The 18713-nt window shown below is 42.4% G+C and overlaps 1 protein-coding gene across 4 annotated transcripts in view; it reads right to left on the reverse strand.

Moving 5' to 3' along the window:
- The window catches only part of dnmt3bb.1 (DNA (cytosine-5-)-methyltransferase 3 beta, duplicate b.1), a 129789-nt gene that overhangs the window by 56954 nt on the left and 54122 nt on the right, over positions 1-18713 (reverse strand). For all 4 annotated transcript variants that reach the window (XM_060938054.1, XM_060938052.1, XM_060938053.1 and 1 more), the window contains exons 4-5: positions 15825-15910; positions 11995-12138 (exon numbers count right to left, since the gene is read on the reverse strand). In XM_060938054.1, coding sequence (XP_060794037.1) covers positions 11995-12138; positions 15825-15910 — 230 coding nt within the window. The remainder of the gene's footprint in view (positions 1-11994; positions 12139-15824; positions 15911-18713) is intronic.

Below are 18713 nucleotides of genomic sequence, written 5' to 3' on the forward strand. Positions count from 1 at the left end.
ACCGAAACGCTTGACACTCGTGCACCACGACAGCGGTGGTGAAAAAGGCCCAGCAGCGACTCCACTTCTTGAGAGTGCTCAAAAGGAACAGACTGGAAGAGAAGCTGCTGGTGTCCTTCTACCACTCCAGTATCGAGAGCGTGCTGGCGTACTGCATCACTGCGTGGTACACCAGCTGCTCAGCTGCAGACAGGAGAACCTTGCAGAGGGTGGTTATTAAGACTGCTGAGAAGCTCATCGGCTGCCCTCTGACCTTCCTGGAAGGCACCGCCAGCTCTCGCTGCCTCTCCAGAGCCAGGAATATTGCAAGTGACCACTACCACCCTGGACACCACCTGATTAGCCTGCTGCCCTCTGGCAGGAGATACAGGAGCATCGAAAGCAGGACAAACAGACTTAAAAACAGTTTGTTTTCCCGTGGACCATGAGGACTCTGAACATCAGTTAATCTGTGTAATATACTAATTTATTTTTTTTCGCGGTGCAGTTTTCATCAAATCCTGCGCTCTGATTGGCTGGCAAGCAGGTCCGTATTCTACAGTACGGACCCCAGTTACGGACCCTAGTTATAGACCTCTGGCGACTCGCTCATTCACAACAACAACAAACATAGTAGCAATTTTTGTCAACATTTATGTTTTTTATAAGATCTATTTATAAGATTTTTATCAAAAATGTTATAAATTTTTGCCAGCATTTCTCAGCATAATAGCATTAATTTTACATCATGGATAGCGATAACGACAGTCTTCACAGTGAAAGCGAGTTTTACTACCCTGAGGAAGAAGAAATAAAAGTAAAACATTTCAGGAGAAAGCTAAAAACCTCTAACTGTTGCTATAGCGCTGAGCAAAAACATGGCTGAATCCTGAATGACTCAATTTTGTATAAATAGGGGACTACATAGGCGGCAAAATGTAGTTGTTTTCCTGCCATGGAAGTGCACTTGTATAGCGAGGAGGAAGCCATTTGCATTACAGCCGTGAATGAGGATTCAAAATAGCATTAATTTTACAGCATAGACAGCGATAACGACAGTCTTTACAGTGAAAGCGAGTTTTACTACCCTGAGGAAGAAGAAATAAAAGAAAACATTTCAGGAGAAAGCTAAAAACCTCTAACTTGCTAACACTGAGCAAAAACATGGCTGAATCCTGAATGACTCAGTTTTGTATAAATAGGGGACTACATAGGTGGCAAAATGTAGTTTTTTTCCCTGCCATGGAAGTGCACTTGTATACTGAGGAGGAAGCCATTTGCATTACAGCCGTGAATGAGGATTCAAAATGGCGGCTCGGCTCAGTTTTCCCTTTCGGGCGCTCTCGTTTTCTCTTAGAATTTGGTAAAGAAAAAATAAATATATTATTTACCAGCTTAAGGTCGGTCCGTATGGTGAAATACCGTGACCTTGGCCTTGAATACTGACCTCGGCCCAGAGGCCTCGATCAGTATTTTCAAGACCGAGGTCACAGTATTTCACGATACAGACCTCCCAGCTGGTAAATAATATATATTTATTTTTTTCGCGGTCCGGTTTCCATCAAATCCTGCGCTCTGATTGGCTGGCGAGCAGGTCCGTATCCTATGATATGGACCCCGGTTACAGACCTCTGGCGACTCGCTCGTTCACAACAACAACAACAAACATAGTAGCAATTTTTGTCAACATTTATTTTCACATTTCTCAGGAGAACAGCATTAATTTTACAGCATGGATAGCGATAACGACAGTGTTCACAGCGAAAGCGAGTTTTACTACCCTGAGGAAGAAGAAATAAAAGAAAACATTTCAGGAGAAAGCTAAAAACCTGTAACTGTTGCTAACGCTGAGCAAAAACATGGCTGAATCCTGAATGACTCAATTTTGTATAAATAGGAGACTACATAGGCGGCAAAATGTAGTTTCTTTCCTGCCATGGAAGTGCACTTGTATACCGAGGAGGAAGCCATTTGCATTACAGCCGTGAATGAGGATTCAAAATGGCGGCTTGGCTCGGTTTTCCCTTTCGGGCGCTCTCGTTTTCTGTTAGAATTTGGTAAAGAAAAAATAAATATATTATTTACCAGCTAAAGGTCGGTCCGTATGGTAAAATACCGTGACCTCGGCCCAGTCAGTACTTTCAAGACCTTAGTCACAGTATTTCACAATACGGACCTCCCAGCTGGTAAATAACATATGTATAATTACTGTGCAATATATACTTCCACAGACACTATAATTTGCTGCAACTTTAGTGTTGTTGCTCCTATTTTAGTATTGATTGTGTTTATTTTTAAACGTATGTGGTTTTTTAAAATGCGTGTGTGGCAGCGGGGGCGTGGCCAAGCGTCAGTTTGTGAATTGAGGGCAGGGTCAGGGAAGGTAAGTGGATAAGTCATTCCACCTGCTGTCAATTAATGTGTGTGTGTGTTTGTTACAGGGACGAAGCATAAAAGGAGGGGGAGAGCAGAGAAAAGGGACTCTCCTGACCAGAATGCATGTGTGTGTGCGCGCGCGTGTGTGGGAGTGAGGCTGAAAAGCTGTATATATATCTCTTTAAAAAAAAAAAAAAATGTTTGTAAGAACTTCAGGTCCCACCTGCCATGCTTCTGTACTCCACCCACATCAGGGGTTTGCTACAGCGTGATTGTGTTTTAAATGTGTGTTTGTGGTTTACTAATATTCTTAATATGCACTTAATATGCACTTAAAAGCATGTACAGTTTCGTTGTGCATGTGGCAATAAAGGCTTATCTTATGTATTTTATCTTATCTTATCTCGTTTACAACAGCTTAGAAGTGATGCATCTACTAGATCCACTAGCCTCGGTAAGTCATGTATTGTGTAACTGATGTCACAATCTTGGATTGTCTTGTGTAATCTGTACTCAGAGCACGATATTTGAACTTTAGAGAGAGTTAGATGTCAGCGCCCAAGGACATTGATTGTCTTTGCAAGTAAAATCTGTACAAAGTGTACACGTACATATATGAACAAGTGAACACTTTTGTATGGTTATTATCTGTCGGTATAAAGGAATTTATTTTGGGGTTTTGTTTGTTTAGCCAAAGATCTTTGCTGGGAAGTAAGTTGGCATTCTAAAAAACTATTTTATTCATCATCTCAGTGAAAATTGTGAGATATTTTGAGTAGAATTCTTGTTTCAGACTCAAACTGACGTCAGGCTAAACCAGCACCTGCACTCGAAGGCTTGAATAATTAACCTGCCTGAAGTATACCTTCTATTTGTACAAGCTGTCCAGAAACAGCTTTACAAGAGCAAAGCAGTTACCTTCAGTATGAATATCCTACAAAAAGGAAAGGGACATCCAGTTAAGAATTTACATTTGTTTTTTCGGAAACAGGTCACAAATGAAGAGAAATTACTTTAACGTTAAGAATTATCAAGTATAACGGGCGGCACGGTGGTGCAGTGGTTAGCACTGTCGCCTCACAGCAAGAAGGTTCTAGGTTCGAGCTCAGCAGCCAACAAGGGCCTTTCTGTGTGGCGTTTGCATGTTCTCCCCGTGTCTGCGTGGGTTTCCTCCGGGTGCTCCGGTTTCCCCCACAGTCCAAAGACATGCAGGTTAGGCTAATTGGTAGTGCTAAATTGACCGTAGGTGTGAATGTGAGTCTGAATGGTTGTTTGTCTCTGTGTCAGCCCTGCGATAACTTGTCCAGGGTGTACCCCGCCTCTCACCCATAGTCAGCCGGGATAGGCTCCAGCTTGCCTGCGACCCTGTACAGGATAAAGGCCTCTGCATGCTCTTGCGACAAGGCTTTCGCAGATAGCTTTTCGCAGACAGTTGTAATTTATCGTTGAGCGGGGAGTAATAGGCGTGCGCGATGTTATTCACTGCCACAACGCAAGGGGGCGCGAAGTCGCAAAATCGCTAGGAGTAGTTGGTGGGTGTGGTTAGTGGAGTGTTTATCATCCGGTTACTTATAATGACTAGAACTGGAGTCGTATAGATGTACGTACTTCCTCACTTCCTTGATCAACCGCTCTTCGTGCTGCTCCATCTTCGCTCGTGTTTTTAAAAATGGCGGTAGTGAAAACAAACCAAACCGGGAAAGTAGGGAAGCGGAAGTGCGTGTACAGCGGATGTAGAGTGGACCAATCAGAGCCCTCTTGTCTGCGACGCTGTCTGCGAGGCTTCTGCGGTGGTCACAATTTTTGGGAGGTGCGCGCAGAGCGTCTGCGAAGGTGGGGGGCTACGCAGACACTGTCTGCGACGCTATCTGCGAGGACTGGGTTGTCAGCATAAATTGGCCTTAAGCGGCTACAGATAATGGATGGATATGAGTATACTGCACCGAATCAGAACACATGTACACTGCTCACACTTTGTGTGATCAAGCTTGATTCACAAAACAGCTCGACCAGCACAAAGCTCGATTCAGCACAAAGCGCACCAAAAGCTGTACCACAAAGCCTCCGAGAAAGGGCTTTGAAGGAGATGTCTATTCATTTTCCTTTCCCAAGTATTTGTGATGGTGCCAGCTCGCATGTGTTTGCTTTTTAACTGCTATTGTTACTTTTAGGAAACAGTTGTTTGTACATGAAGTTTAAAAAAGAGAGTACAGTATTAAAGGCTATAGTATTAAATCTTTCTTAGACGTCTTCTAGAAAGATGATTGAAAGCTGACATGGAAACAGATAGACTGGATGAGAGCTAACACAGAAAGGACTGGCTCAAAACACACTGGCAAAGGCTCTAACAGATCTGACAAGACATGTTTAATAAAAGCCGACAAGCAGAACGTAGCAGAATGGACACCCAGTTATTTTGCAGTGAGCTGGGATTGGTTTAGTTTCATTTTACTGTTGCTTCTGACAGAGAATGTGTGCCTTCTTTATCACATCCCTGATGCCTCTGTGATTTTCCGGCCATGTTCGTAATCAGGCAAAGTCTGTGTATAAACTTTGAATTCACGCTGGCATGATCCTGAAGTCATTCATTTCAGTGAGAGGGATTTACCAACGAGACCGTCAACGATGGTGTAGCTCACTCTGGCCCCGGGTCTAGTCCAAAAGGGACAATCTAAAGTGACTCACCTTGCGCAATAAATGTTGCAAGCTATATACACTGTATGCACACTGTATACAAGCTATATATAGAAGCTATATACACCCTAGGAACACCTACCTATTTCCCAGAAAGAATCCAAAATGGCGAGGAATTGACCGAGAAGAAGTGATTTTTGTTGAACTGCTCATTAAGGCTTAATTAGTCCATAACTTCATTAATAATTGTAAATAAGCAAATCTGGGTGAAAGTTACACTACCGTTCAAAAGTTTGGGGTCACCCAGACAATTTTGTGTTTTCCATGAAAAGTCACACTTTTATTTACCACCATAAGTTGTAAAATGAATAGAAAATATAGTCAAGACATTTTTCTGCCCATTTTGAGCATTTAATCGACCCCACAAATGTGATGCTCCAGAAACTCAATCTGCTCAAAGGAAGGTCAGTTTTATAGCTTCTCTAAAGAGCTCAACTGTTTTCAGCTGTGCTAACATGATTGTACAAGGGTTTTCTAATCATCCATTAGCCTTCTGAGGCAATGAGCAAACACATTGTACCATTAGAACACTGGAGTGAGAGTTGCTGGAAATGGGCCTCTATACACCTATGGAGATATTGCACCAAAAACCAGACATTTGCAGCTAGAATAGTCATTTACCACATTAGCAATGTATAGAGTGGATTTCTGATTAGTTTAAAGTGATCTTCATTGAAAAGAACAGTGCTTTTCTTTCAAAAATAAGGACATTTCAAAGTGACCCCAAACTTTTGAACGGTAGTGTATATGCACCCTGAGTACCCCTACCTTCATGCCAGAAAGAATCAAAATTGGTGAAGAACTGAGGGAGAAGAAGTGATTTGTGTGGAAACTGCTCATTAGGGCTTAATTACTCCATATCTTCATTATTAATTGCAATTATGCAAATATGGGTAGAAGCTATATGTACCCAGGCAGACCTACCTTCCTGCCAAAAAGAATAAAAATCAGTGAAGAACTGAGAGAGAAGAAGCGATTTTCGTGAAATGTGGAAGATGCCAGATGGACAACGGACGATGGACGGACGACAACACGTGATGGCAAAAGCTTATCGCCTGTCGGCCGGATGAGCTAATAACCATAGGAAAAGTGAAGTGAGAGCTTGGGCAACAAAACAAAGCTGAATGCAGTTTCACTTCATGTAAATGAGAAGTAAGTGATTTTAAGCAAGAATGGTGGGATTTAGGACACTGCATTTTTCCATTGTTAGTAGTGCATCTCAAACAATTACAGTATTGTGAAAAAGTTCAATATCAGTTATACCAGAAAGTGAAAATGTAATATATTCTAGACTCATGACACATAAACTAAAATGTTTCAAGCATTTTTCTATTTTAATTTTGATAATTATGGCCCACATATCTCAAACTATAAGAATATTTCATTTCAAGTTTGAGTAAAATAGTATAAATGCCGTGTATCTCTCGGTCTAGTTCATTACACACAACCACAATCATGGGGAAGACTGCTGACTCGACAGTTGTCCAGAAGACGATCATTGACACCCTCCACAAGGAAAGTAAGCCACAGAAGGTCATTGTTGAAAAGGCTGGCTGGAAAAGGTGCACAAGCAACAGGGATGACTGCAGCCTTGAGAGGATTGTAAAGAAAAGTCAATTCAAGAACTTGGGAGAGCTTCACAAGGAGTGGACTGAGGCTGGTGTCAGTGCATCAAGAGCCACCACGCACAGACCTCTTCAGGAAAGGGACTACAACTGTTGCATCCCTAATATCAAGCCACTCCTGAACCAGAGGCAATGTCAGAAGCGTTTTACTTGGGCTAAGGAGAGAAAGAACTGGACTATTGCTCAGTGGTCCAATGTCCTCTTTTCAGATAAAAGTAAATTTTGCATTTCATTTGGAAATCAAAGCCCTAGAGTCTGGAGGAAGAGTGAAGAGGCACAAAACCCAAGGTGTCTGAAGTCCATCCTTCAGGTACACTGTGTTCACTATAATTTCCAGGGGTGCCAATAATGGTGGCATATGTGCTTTTGTTGAAAATAATTATTTCTTGATGAGGGATTTGCTTTTTTTTTCCTGAGTAAATTTATTTCCATGAAAGGTTGGATTTTTCTCATTTTTTTTCAGCGTGAGATGACGCTACTTCACCAAAAGCTGGATTTTTTTCTAACCCCATTTTAGTAATCTTTACAAGGGGTGCCGATAATGGTGGAGGGCACCGTACATACTCCTTTATATGTCATTGTGGCAGCAAGAGCATGGCCAAATGTGATTTGATTTATTAGTTTTGCCATAACAAGATCTATATATGTACATACATTATGGCTGGGAAACCACTACAGCTTGCGCCAATTACAGTGGCCCCATTGTACCGAATCTGCATGTCTTTGGACTGTGGGGGAAACCGGAGCACCCGGAGGAAACCCACACAGACACGGGGAGAACATGGAAACACCACACAGAAAGGCCCCCGTCGGCCGCGAGGTTCAAACCCGGAACCTTCTTGCTGTGAGGCGACAGTGATAACCCACTACACCACCGTGCGGCCCATAATGCCATAATGCCACCCATGTCGGTTTGTGAATGAAGGGTGGGGCCAGGGAAGGTGAGTGGCAAAGTCAGTACACCTGGATACTGACTAGTATCCAGGATAGAAAAGGAGGGAGAGAGGGAAGAGAAGGGATCTCGTCCGATCAGAGCACGTGTGTGTGTGTGTGTGTGTGTGTGTGTGTGTGTGTGTGTGTGTGTGTGTGTGTGTGTGTGTGTGTGTGAGCAAACAAATGAGAGTAGTAAAGCTGAAAAGCAAGCAAGAAAGTCTCAGAAATAAAGTCTGTGTTAACATCAGTTCCTGCCTGCTGCGCTTCAGTATTCCACCCACATCACAGACATACTAGTCGTGTAAGGTGTCCTTACAAAAAACTTCACCAGATCAATTATTAAACGTTTTTCTTCTGTTTATTATCATTCTACAGATGACTACAGATTGGCACAAACAAGGCAAGGACCATGCTGATAGGAAGGTCCCATAACCAGCGTCCTTACCCTCTTTCCGAGAACCTGAATATAGACGTCGAGGGAATAAATCTCAAGCAAGTAAATCACTTGCGTTATCTGGGATCCACGATCTCTAGCGGTGACTCAATTGATAAAGAGATTAACACCAGGTTTGGTCTAGCTTGTAGCGCCTTTAACGCTCTGAATAATATATGGAAGAATAGAGGGATCACATTGAGCACCAAAATTACAATCTATGAGTGAGGAGTAATCACGATACTGCTCTATGGCTGTGCAACATGGGCTCTTAAACAACAACAACAACTACAGCGTTTGGATGCATTCCATCACAACTGCTTACGAAGGATTTTGAATGTCCGATTTTACGACCATGTTTCAAACCGTGAGATAAGGAGAAGAACTGGGTGCTCCACACTAGCAACCGTCATCAGTCATTGACGTCTCCTCTACTTTGGCCATGTAGCTAGAATGCCAAGTGAAAGGCTCCCGTTAGAGGTCTGCGTGGGACAGAATTTTCAGTCCCGCTCCCGCCCGCTCCCGCATTGTGCAGTCCAGCTCCCGCCCGCTCCCGCAAAGAATTATGATTTTCAGTCCCGCTCCCGCCCGCGCCTGCCATATTTTGTCCCGCTCCCGCCCGCAAATCCCGCATGATGCAGACGTTTGCGTTATTTCTCACGAAAGTTCTTGTCATTGGCTTGGGGAATTAAACATGCTGAGCTTAGCTGAGCTCTCCACTGACCGATCCTTCATTTATTGTAAGTTTATTGTTTAGACTCTGACATTCTGCTGACACATTCCAAGTTGAGCGCTGCATGCGCTCATGATTGACAGCTCTCGCTTTGATTGACAGCTCTCGCTTTGCGCACTCGCACTCCCACTTCCGAGTCTGTGGCGTTATGATTCCAACCGCGATTTCATTCTCCTCTCATATGAAGTGCTGCGCAACCACAACCAGCTCCTCAGATTATACACTGTCTATTTCTAGCTTTAAATTGAACAATCTGTGCGATACACAGTCCTTTTTAATACTAGTTAATACTTTTTAATACTTTTTTAAATACTTAGGACTAATACTCTTGACTTTTTAACGGTAAATGTACCTCTTTTTAAAGCAGCACTTACTTCTGAAGCACTGTGAGCTTCACTAGAGGAGCTCTGCTCTTCTGCCATGATCGGAGATCTCAAACACGGAAGAGCGGTAAGGAATCGGAAACGTATGCGAGATTAGACCACATCCGCAAATTTAGGCATCTTAAAATGTTATTAATGCCAAATAAAATATCCACCACAAATTATATACGATAGACATAAATTAATAATTTATAAATTTTATTTTAAACATGTTTTTAGTTAGCGGGACTGCAGCTTATCACCTATCCCGCCCGTGCCCGCATTGTGCACTCCCCCTCCCGCCCGTGCCCGCAATGAGCTTTCAAAATTTGTCCCGCGCCGCACTGCTTTGCGTCGGGTCCCGCGGGACTCCCGCGGGAGTGCAGGGCTCTAGTTCCCGTTAAGTCTCCTCTACTGGTTGCCCACTCATGGGTCTCGACGCGTGGGGTGTCCCAGGCTATCCCTGTTGAAGATCGTAGAACAAGACCTCCGGCTCCTCTTGGATGACGATTGCAACATCTCGGATGGTGTGAGACTAGCATTAGATCGTAACAGATGGCGTCACCTCTTGTTAACTGTACTGAACAAACGCAAAAAATTGTGAGCAGGCAGAGCCATCAGCTGAAGACGACTGAAGACCTGAACAAGGTAAGGTAGGTATTATCATCCTTAGTTTATGTATAGCATCTGCAAACTGTAAGATTGGCAGTTGTTACATTAGAAGCAATAACAGCAAGGACTATTGTCAGAGCTGTTGTTGCAGTAAAATAATCTATTACTTTATGAGTTTATGATCAGATTCGATAATTCTATAATGCTGTGGTACAAGCAAAGTTAATGAAAACTAAATCACCATGTCAATGCCAGTGCATGTGCTGTTGCCAAGTAGCCTACTAATTACAAGAAATCAAATGTTTAGCTTTTCTTGTTCGATATTTTAATCATATACACTGCAAAAAATGATATCTTGGCAAGTTAGAATATCTTGAAAATAGTTGAAACGATCTAGCATTTCCTAGTCGAAGAATACAAGACACCAATTCTGAGATTATTAAAACTAGTTCTAGATTGTAACCAACTTATTCCAAGATGTCTTGTCAAGTAAAATTATCTGTCCATGCAGCAAGATAATTTCACTAGTATTAAGGAATTTTCTCCTCAAATTCAGTTTTCAATTTTTTGCGGTGTGTTTGCTGACTGCTGTTCGATAAATGTATGGCATACAATTCTGGCAAAAATAGCTGTCAATGTGACCAGAGTAGCTTTGGATGCCTCAAGGTTTTAAGATTAATTACATATATATTTTTATGTTGCCACTTTCTCCCATTTGCAATTTATGATGATTGCAAACAATTTTGTCCTAGTCATATGCTTATGAGTGATTTCCTTCCATCCATCCATTATCCATAACCGCTTATCCTGTGCAGGGTCGCGGGCAAGCTGGAGCCTATCCCAGCTGACTATGGGCGAGAGGTGGGGTACACCCTGGACAAGTCGCCAGGTCATCACAGGGCCGACACATAGAGACACGCAACCATTCACACTCACATTCACACCTACGGTCAATTTAGAGCCACCAATTAGCCTAACCTGCATGTCTTTGGACTGTGGGGGAAACCGGAGCACCCGGAGGAAACCCACACAGACACAGGGAGAACATGCAAACTCCACACAGAAAGGCCCTCGCCGGCCACGGGGCTTGAACCCAGGACCTTCTTGCTGTGAGACAACAGTGCTAACCACTACACCACCGTGCCACCATGAGTGATTTCCATTGTCGGTATTTCTAGTCTGTTTTTTACCTTGTTCCTGCCATCTTGAAACTTTCCTATGGGACCACAATGGAAATAAGTGTATTTTACACTTTTTGTGTAATCCTTGGTTTCTCACGCTCACAGATCAACTCTTATGTCTTATTGAATGTGTAGTTGGTGTTATCTGTGTCCATATTTCTGTTTCTGTGTATTATCTTTCACTTTAACTTGTCATTTTGCTGAGCCGGTAGTTTTGTAAATTGCACTGATACATGTATGACACACACTTGTCACATATGGCCCTTTTCCACTACCCTTTTTCAGCTCACTTCAGCTCACTTCAGCCTGACACGGTTTGCGTTTCGACTACCTCAGAACAGCACGACTCGGCTCGCTTCAGCCCTACTCAGCACCCAAAACTCGCACGGTTTTGGAGTGGGGCTGAAGCGAGCCAAACCGAGCCGAGTGGGGCTAGGGGCGTGAGGAGACACTCCCCTGTGCACTGATTGGTGAGGAGTGTCCTCACACGCCCCGCAAGCACGCTGGGATCTGTAAACACCGTAAACCTGGAAGAAGAAGAATTACGAATTACGAGAATTTCTGAAGCCTTATGCGCCTCGCCTCATCTATATGCTCTTGCCAGTATCTGTTGGCGTTGTCGGTGACAACAAGCCACAGCATCAAGACCAGCAACACTAACGACTCCATGTCCTCCATGTTTATTGTTTACTATCCGGGTCGTGAGACTACCGCTTAAAAGGCCACTGATGTCACTGTTTGCGCCGCCTAACGACATCACGTGACATCCACCCACTTTCGCTAACTCCACCCAATGTGTCCACCCACTTCCAGCCAGCACGGTTCAGCGCGGTTGTAGTCGAAACGCAACTCCAACAGCCCCACTCAGCCCGACTCAGCACGGCACGGCTCAGCCCAACTCAGCCGCGTTGGTAGTGGAAAAGTGGCAATATTCGCAGTTGTACTATGCTGCAGTTGTATAACATTTTGTCCAACTGAATATGTGTGTGCATAATAATAGGATGAAGACCCATCTCACTTGTCTTCACTGGAAAGAATTTTGCATTTATGTGTGTGCTCACATTACCAGACTGCTGGGCTCCTGCTTGCCGCGGCGCCTCTCCCTGTTACGGGGTTTTGTTTGAGCTGTTAGTCCAGCCTGGAAAATGGTCCTGGGACGAGACCTCCGTTTAAGACTGGAATCACAGCCTGAACCCAGATCAGTCTTTTCCTGCAATGACAACATTTATTAATTATTAACACTACTACTAACACTACTAATTAACAATTATTCGCTGAAAGCGAAGTGAATATCGGTGAATAATAACTGAGACGAAGTCGGTTATTATTCACCGATATGCACTGAGCCTGAGATGGATAATTGTTTTAGTATAAATACACAGGTGATTATTTAAAAAAATTCTATAAAAATAAATTTATTTCAACCTTCAGAAGTGGCAAGCAAATGTAATCGCCACAGGCTTGCGGCATATGCGTGCAGGCTTGTGTCACTCATCTATGCCGACTCACATAAAATACTTCGTTTTGAAATAGATAAAATAAATCACAATTCCACCTTACCGTTGAAGAGTTTTATACGAAACTTCGTAGCATCTTTAGTGCTTTTAGGAACAAGATTTTTTTTCATAATTTGTAACTCCTCCTCACTTACGGTGACAAAGTGATTGGCAGGCATTTTGCCGAGTCGCTCGAGGTGATTATCGAGAAATACTCCGAATTTCTCAACCGATCAGCATGCATGATTTTCTATCATCATTTGCATATTTATACTAAGGCCACACCAATTCGATTAGTTGGTTCTCAGAATCGCCGCTTGAAGAAAATGAAAAAAAAAAAAATCGAAATCAAACTCCTACCAACAGAAAAACATCGTGGCTGATGGTTCAAAATACTGAAGACTGCAGGTTGAGGTCACGTGACGTCGAAAACCAATCAAATCGCCCCTTTCACTTTAGATAAAGACTTGTGGAAGAAACATGCCTGTGGAGGGGAATCCTGCAAAGCCTGGGTTTGTGATTGTTAGGATATTCAGCGAACAGAAGCGTAAAATCTTTGACAGGTGTGTCGAAATTCAAGACGGGGAAAACTTTGCACAGTTGTACTCAAGATGCCGTGAGTTTGTTATCCTGCGATGTGCCAACTTGGACTACAACTCTGTGGAGGTGGGTTTGATTTATATATTTCATTGATTGATGTGAGGGGCAAACAAAAAATCATTCGAAGTATTTAGCCATCAGAAGTAGCCTATTCCTGGTCAAATCTTTTTTTCTGTGCATTGTAGATGTTCAATTGACTGTAATTCAATCGTTTATTTAGCCTCTCTGTTTACTGGTTTGCCTGATAAAAGACGTGCAGCCAGAGCTAGCCCTGCTGACAAGGACAATACATGACGCAAATTTACTGTAGGCCTACTGGGTTTATTCCCTTGGTCATTTTTTCTGGGTAGCATCCCTCTTGAGCAGGGCTGCCGACTGTTATGTACCGTAGTTTCAGACTTTTATTTTCAATTATCCTTAATGCATATGGGTGGAAATAAGATAAGCTATTAAAAGAGCCATATGAAATGTGTAACAATAATGTATTGTCTTTGTTTTGTTTCTCTATTACGAAAGCCCTCTATTTCCACAGCTAATTTTATCATCAGAGCATTTTTTTTAATTAGTGATGCAGTGCCTAGTTTTATTTTTTATTTCGCTCGATCGCTTCATATTTTTCCTGAAAAAATCCGAGAACCAACTAATTAAATTGGTGTGGCCTAAACTGCTTTTATTACTCAAACACTCACATGCACACACTTGCAATCTCTTAGTGCTGACTTATCTGATTATCTGACTTTTTCTTGAGAGGAACAGTTTCCTACCCATGACCAAATTACAGCGGGAACCTGTTTAGCTAGTCTACCTGTCTCGAGGAGTAATTTCTAACAAGCACATACACACACAGAAAGGGGTGGTAGGGAAGCAACACAAAGCTATATGAGTGATTCCACGCTTATGGGTACTGAAATGGGGACATGAACTTATTTTTAAAAATTCACCTAAAACCATTTCTTTTTTTTTACCATCAGGTCACAAAACATGTAATCTTTAATGAATGATATGTTAAAAGATAACTTTAATTTTCTGAGATGTAATAAAAACATATTTATATGCCAAAGTCAGAACGTAACAGAAGTGTTGTGGACATATATATTCTCAATTTTAACAATGTAGAATTACTTTTTGAAACATAGGAAGGTGACGTTTTAGCAAATATAATTAATAAACATGTGTAGTAGAATAAACATACACATTCAATAAGATTAACATGGTATATAGCGGGCGGCACAGTGGTGTAGTGGTTAGCGCTGTCGCCTCACAGCAAGAAGGTCCGGGTTCGAGCCCCGTGGCCGGCGAGGGCCTTTCTGTGCGGAGTTTGCATGTTGTCCGCGTGGGTTTCCTCTGGGTGCTCCGGTTTCTCCCAAAGTCCAAAGACATGCAGGTTAGGTTAACTGGTGACTCTAAGTTGACCGTGGGTGTGAATGTGAGTGTGAATGGTTGTCTGTGTCTATGTGTCAGCCCTGTGATGACCTGGCAACTTGTCCAGGGTGTACCCCGCCTTTCGCCCGTAGTCAGCTGGGATAGGCTCCAGCTTGCCTGCGACCCTGTAGAACAGGATAAAGCGGCTAGAGATGATGAGATGGTATATAGCTAGATTGTAATTAATTTGTAACAGACGCGAGATGGACAATCGTAACAGAAGTAATGTAACAGACATCATTTTGGAACTCATAGGCTTGACTTTGGCATATAAATGTTTTTATTACATCTCAGAAAATTAAAGTTATCTTTTAACACAGTGGTTCTCAACCGGGGGGGGCGCGCCCCCCTGGTGGGGCGCGGAGGTACTCCAGGGGGGTCACGAGTAGGCTTCATGTATGGAGGGAAAAAAAAAATCTGGGGCTAACAGGCTATAGTAGCTAAGCAGATGCAACACATTTACCCATGTCAAAATGCAGGACATTGGACTATTACATACAAATCAATACTATTCTAAAATCTATCATCAATCTATCATAAAATCTTGTGTGTAGGTTATTTTAAGCCCGTGACGCGAACATGACGCAACGTCACGTGAGTGAGTCTGCATACTGTGGCCACCATGTGAGTGCTTGCCACACACACACTAGTCTGGTTTCTTGCCGAGTTAACTCGTGCTGACTCTCGCTAGTCTACTATCATCAATCCATCGATACAGCGCAAAACCCAAACAGTCTTTTTAAAGACTACTACCCCACACTGTATTTTTGCTTTCCCCATTTCAGCTCTACCCAAATAATTTGTTGTTTTTGTTGTTTTCTTACTGCTAGTCTACTATGGATAATGCTACTACTGCTGCTACTGCTACTACTACTACTACTAATAATAATAATAATAATGATAATAATAATAATAATAATAATAATAATAATCTAGCCCAGGGCTATCTATCTATCTATCTATCTATCTATCTATCTATCTATCGGTCGATATAAGGTGCTGTAGGTCGGGTGGCGTCACTGCGGGTGAGTGTGTTTGGGGGGGGGGGGGGGGGGGATGGGGGCGGGGCGAGAAGAGGGGCCCCCAACTGCAATGAACCAGCTTTGGTGGGGCCCAGGTTGCAAAAGGTTGAGAACCCCTGTTTTAACACATCATTCATTAAAGATTACATGTTTTGTGACCTGATGGTAAAAAAAGAAATGGTTTTAGGTGAATAAGTTCATGTCCCCATTTCAGTACCCATAAGCGTGGAATCACTCATATAGTCTATTGCTGAAGCGCTACGGTCTGTTCCACGAGTGAATTTTTGAAATTCATTCTTCTATCAGGTTTCATAACGATCTCTTTGGCAGGTCAGAGTGGTGTGGTGAGCACAGACCTCACTGCACGAGTCCCACACACTCTCGTAATCTGTTGAAGAACTCTTCCGAGATCTCTTCCTCCTGAGGCTGTTCACACTCTCATCTGAGAGAGACAGAGAGAGAGAGAAAGAGAATGACAGGGAATTAGTCTATAAAATGAAAAGGCATATTCGAACATGTTATAGTTGTAGTTGTTATAGTTTTCCCTCTTTGTGGGTCGTCAGACAAGACAGATGTTGGTCAGTACCACGAAAGTGTACGCTACCGTTCAAAAGTTTGGGGTCACTTTGAAATGTCCTTATTTTTGAAAGAAAAGCACTGTTCTTTTCAATGAAGATCACTTTAAACTAATCAGAAATCCACTCTATACATTGCTAATGTGGTAAATGACTATTCTAGCTGCAAATGTCTGGTTTTTGGTGCAATATCTCCATAGGTGTATAGAGGCCCATTTCCAGCAACTCTCACTCCAGTGTTCTAATGGTACAATGTGTTTGCTCATTGCCTCAGAAGGCTAATGGATGATTAGAAAACCCTTGTACAATCATGTTAGCACAGCTGAAAACAGTTTAGCTCTTTAGAGAAGCTATAAAACTGACCTTCCTTTGAGCAGATTGAGTTTCTGGAGCATCACATTTGTGGGGTCGATTAAATGCTCAAAATGGCCAGAAAAAGGTCTTGACTAGATTTTCTATTCATTTTACAACTTATGGTGGTAAATAAAAGTGTGACTTTTCATGGAAAACACAAAATTGTCTGGGTGACCCCAAACTTTTGAACGGTAGTGTACGTCAGTACTGTCAGAGGTATGCATGTGTGTATCTGTGCTATTCAATATGTGTTTCATTGTACATACAACACCAGTCAAAATTTTGGCCACACCATCTAATTCAATGTTTTTTCTTTATTTTTATTAATTAAACATCACTTCACGTCTTAAAGGAGAACAGAAGGCAATTTTTTTATCAAAGTTATATTTATCTCATTTTATTAAATATAGGAATGCGTTTTTGATAGCTGTTTTGTCACTGCTATAGCAAGTTATGAGCGTTTGAAATATGCTACGTAATATATCAGTCCATATGTCAAAGCAATGGCTGTAAACGAGATTCGTTGAGACCTGTGCGAGACATCGTAGGACGGAAGTAAAAAGTACAGCGGAAATCAAAGTGACCAACATCTGCCAATGTTCCCTGTGTCCGAAATCGCTCACTCGTTCACTACTCCCTACTCCTTGTATAAGGAATTACGATATAGAGGAAAAAATGCTTTCGGACACTAGTCCGCCATGCTGGTATTTACGTCATTACTGTCGCACAATTAAAATGTGCCAGATCAGTCGGCTGGTGGGTTTTCAAAATAATAAATACATGCATGTGTTTTTGTGATAAATAGATATTATACTGAGCGTATTTCCCACGTTAACAAATACAAAGTACCTGCATCTTTCAGTTTGTTTTTAAATCAAGGCTGAATATTTCTTCGCCTTTTATTCAATCAAATTTGAGACTTTAATTTGATTTCTTTCAGCGTGGACAGCACTACAAAATGGCGTCCCCACTATATAGTGCCTTATATAGTGAGTATAGAGTGATTTCGGACACAGGGGTCGTCAAAAAACGCGCGCGGCCTCTTTCGAATGCTGATGTAATCAAGCCGGAAGTTTTGTTTGTTTTGATAGCAATCAGGAAAGTTTGAAAAAAGTAGGCAGTAATCGTCATTTAAACTCATTTTTGTGCAATATTTCATTTGGAAAACAGTTTCCAAAATGGCGGCACTGACACCTGGCTGACATTTCATGTTTCGAAGATCGCGTGGATAAGCGATGCCTGCCGTGAGCCAAACGAACTATATTAGGCTGATAAGTATAATATTTAATTAAAATTAGTTGCCAATACGAGTCACGATACAAGGTTACTAAAACTGAAAACATAATTGAATCACATGTTAATTAGGAAATAAAGCAAGTTTAAAAATGACTTCAGTTCCCCTTTAAAGTAATGATGGATGTCATTTTTCTTTACTTAATTGAGCGGTTCTTGACATAATATGGATTACTACAGTTAGGGAATAGAACTATTTACTGTACTTTTAATATTTACTATTTACTGTTTGATCTCAAACACATTAAAAAGGCAAGAAATTGCACTAATTAACTTTTGACAAGGCACACTTATTAATTGAAAAGCATTCCAGGTGGCAACCTCATGAAGCCGGTTAAGATAATGCCAATAGTGCGCAAAGTGTCATCAAGATAAACGGTGACTCTGAAGAATCTAAAATATGAAACATATATATTTTTTTAACACTTTTTGGCTCAGGGGCGGCACGGTGGTGTAGTGGTTAGCGCTGTCACCTCACAGCAAGAAGGTCCAGGTTCGAGCCCTGTGGCCGGCGAGGGCCTTTCTGTGTGGAGTTTGCATGTTCTCCCCGTGTCCGCGTGGGTTTCCTCCGGGTGCTCCGGTTTCCCCCACAGTCCAAAGACATGCAGGTTAGGTTAACTGGTGACTCTAAATTGACCGTAGGTGTGAATGTGAGTGTGAATGGTTGTCTGTGTCTATGTGTCAGCCCTGTGATGACCTGGCGACTTGTCCAGGGTGTACCCCGCCTTTCGCCCGTAGTCAGCTGGGATAGGCTCCAGCTTGCCTGCGACCCTGTAGAACAGGATAAAGTGGCTAGAGATAATGAGATGAGATGAGAATAAAATACACTGGTGTAGTGGTTAGCGCTGTCGCCTCACAGCAAGAAGGTTCGGGTTCGAGCCCCGTGGCCGGCGAGGGCCTTTCTGTGCGGAGTTTGCATGTTCTCCGCGTGGGTTTCCTCCGGGTGCTCCGGTTTCTCCCACAGTCCAAAGATATGTAGGTTAGGTTAACTGGTGACTCTAAATTGACCGTGAGTGTGAATGG

The sequence above is a fragment of the Neoarius graeffei genome, chromosome 13, assembly GCF_027579695.1.
Source record: "Neoarius graeffei isolate fNeoGra1 chromosome 13, fNeoGra1.pri, whole genome shotgun sequence".
NCBI lineage: Eukaryota > Metazoa > Chordata > Actinopteri > Siluriformes > Ariidae > Neoarius > Neoarius graeffei.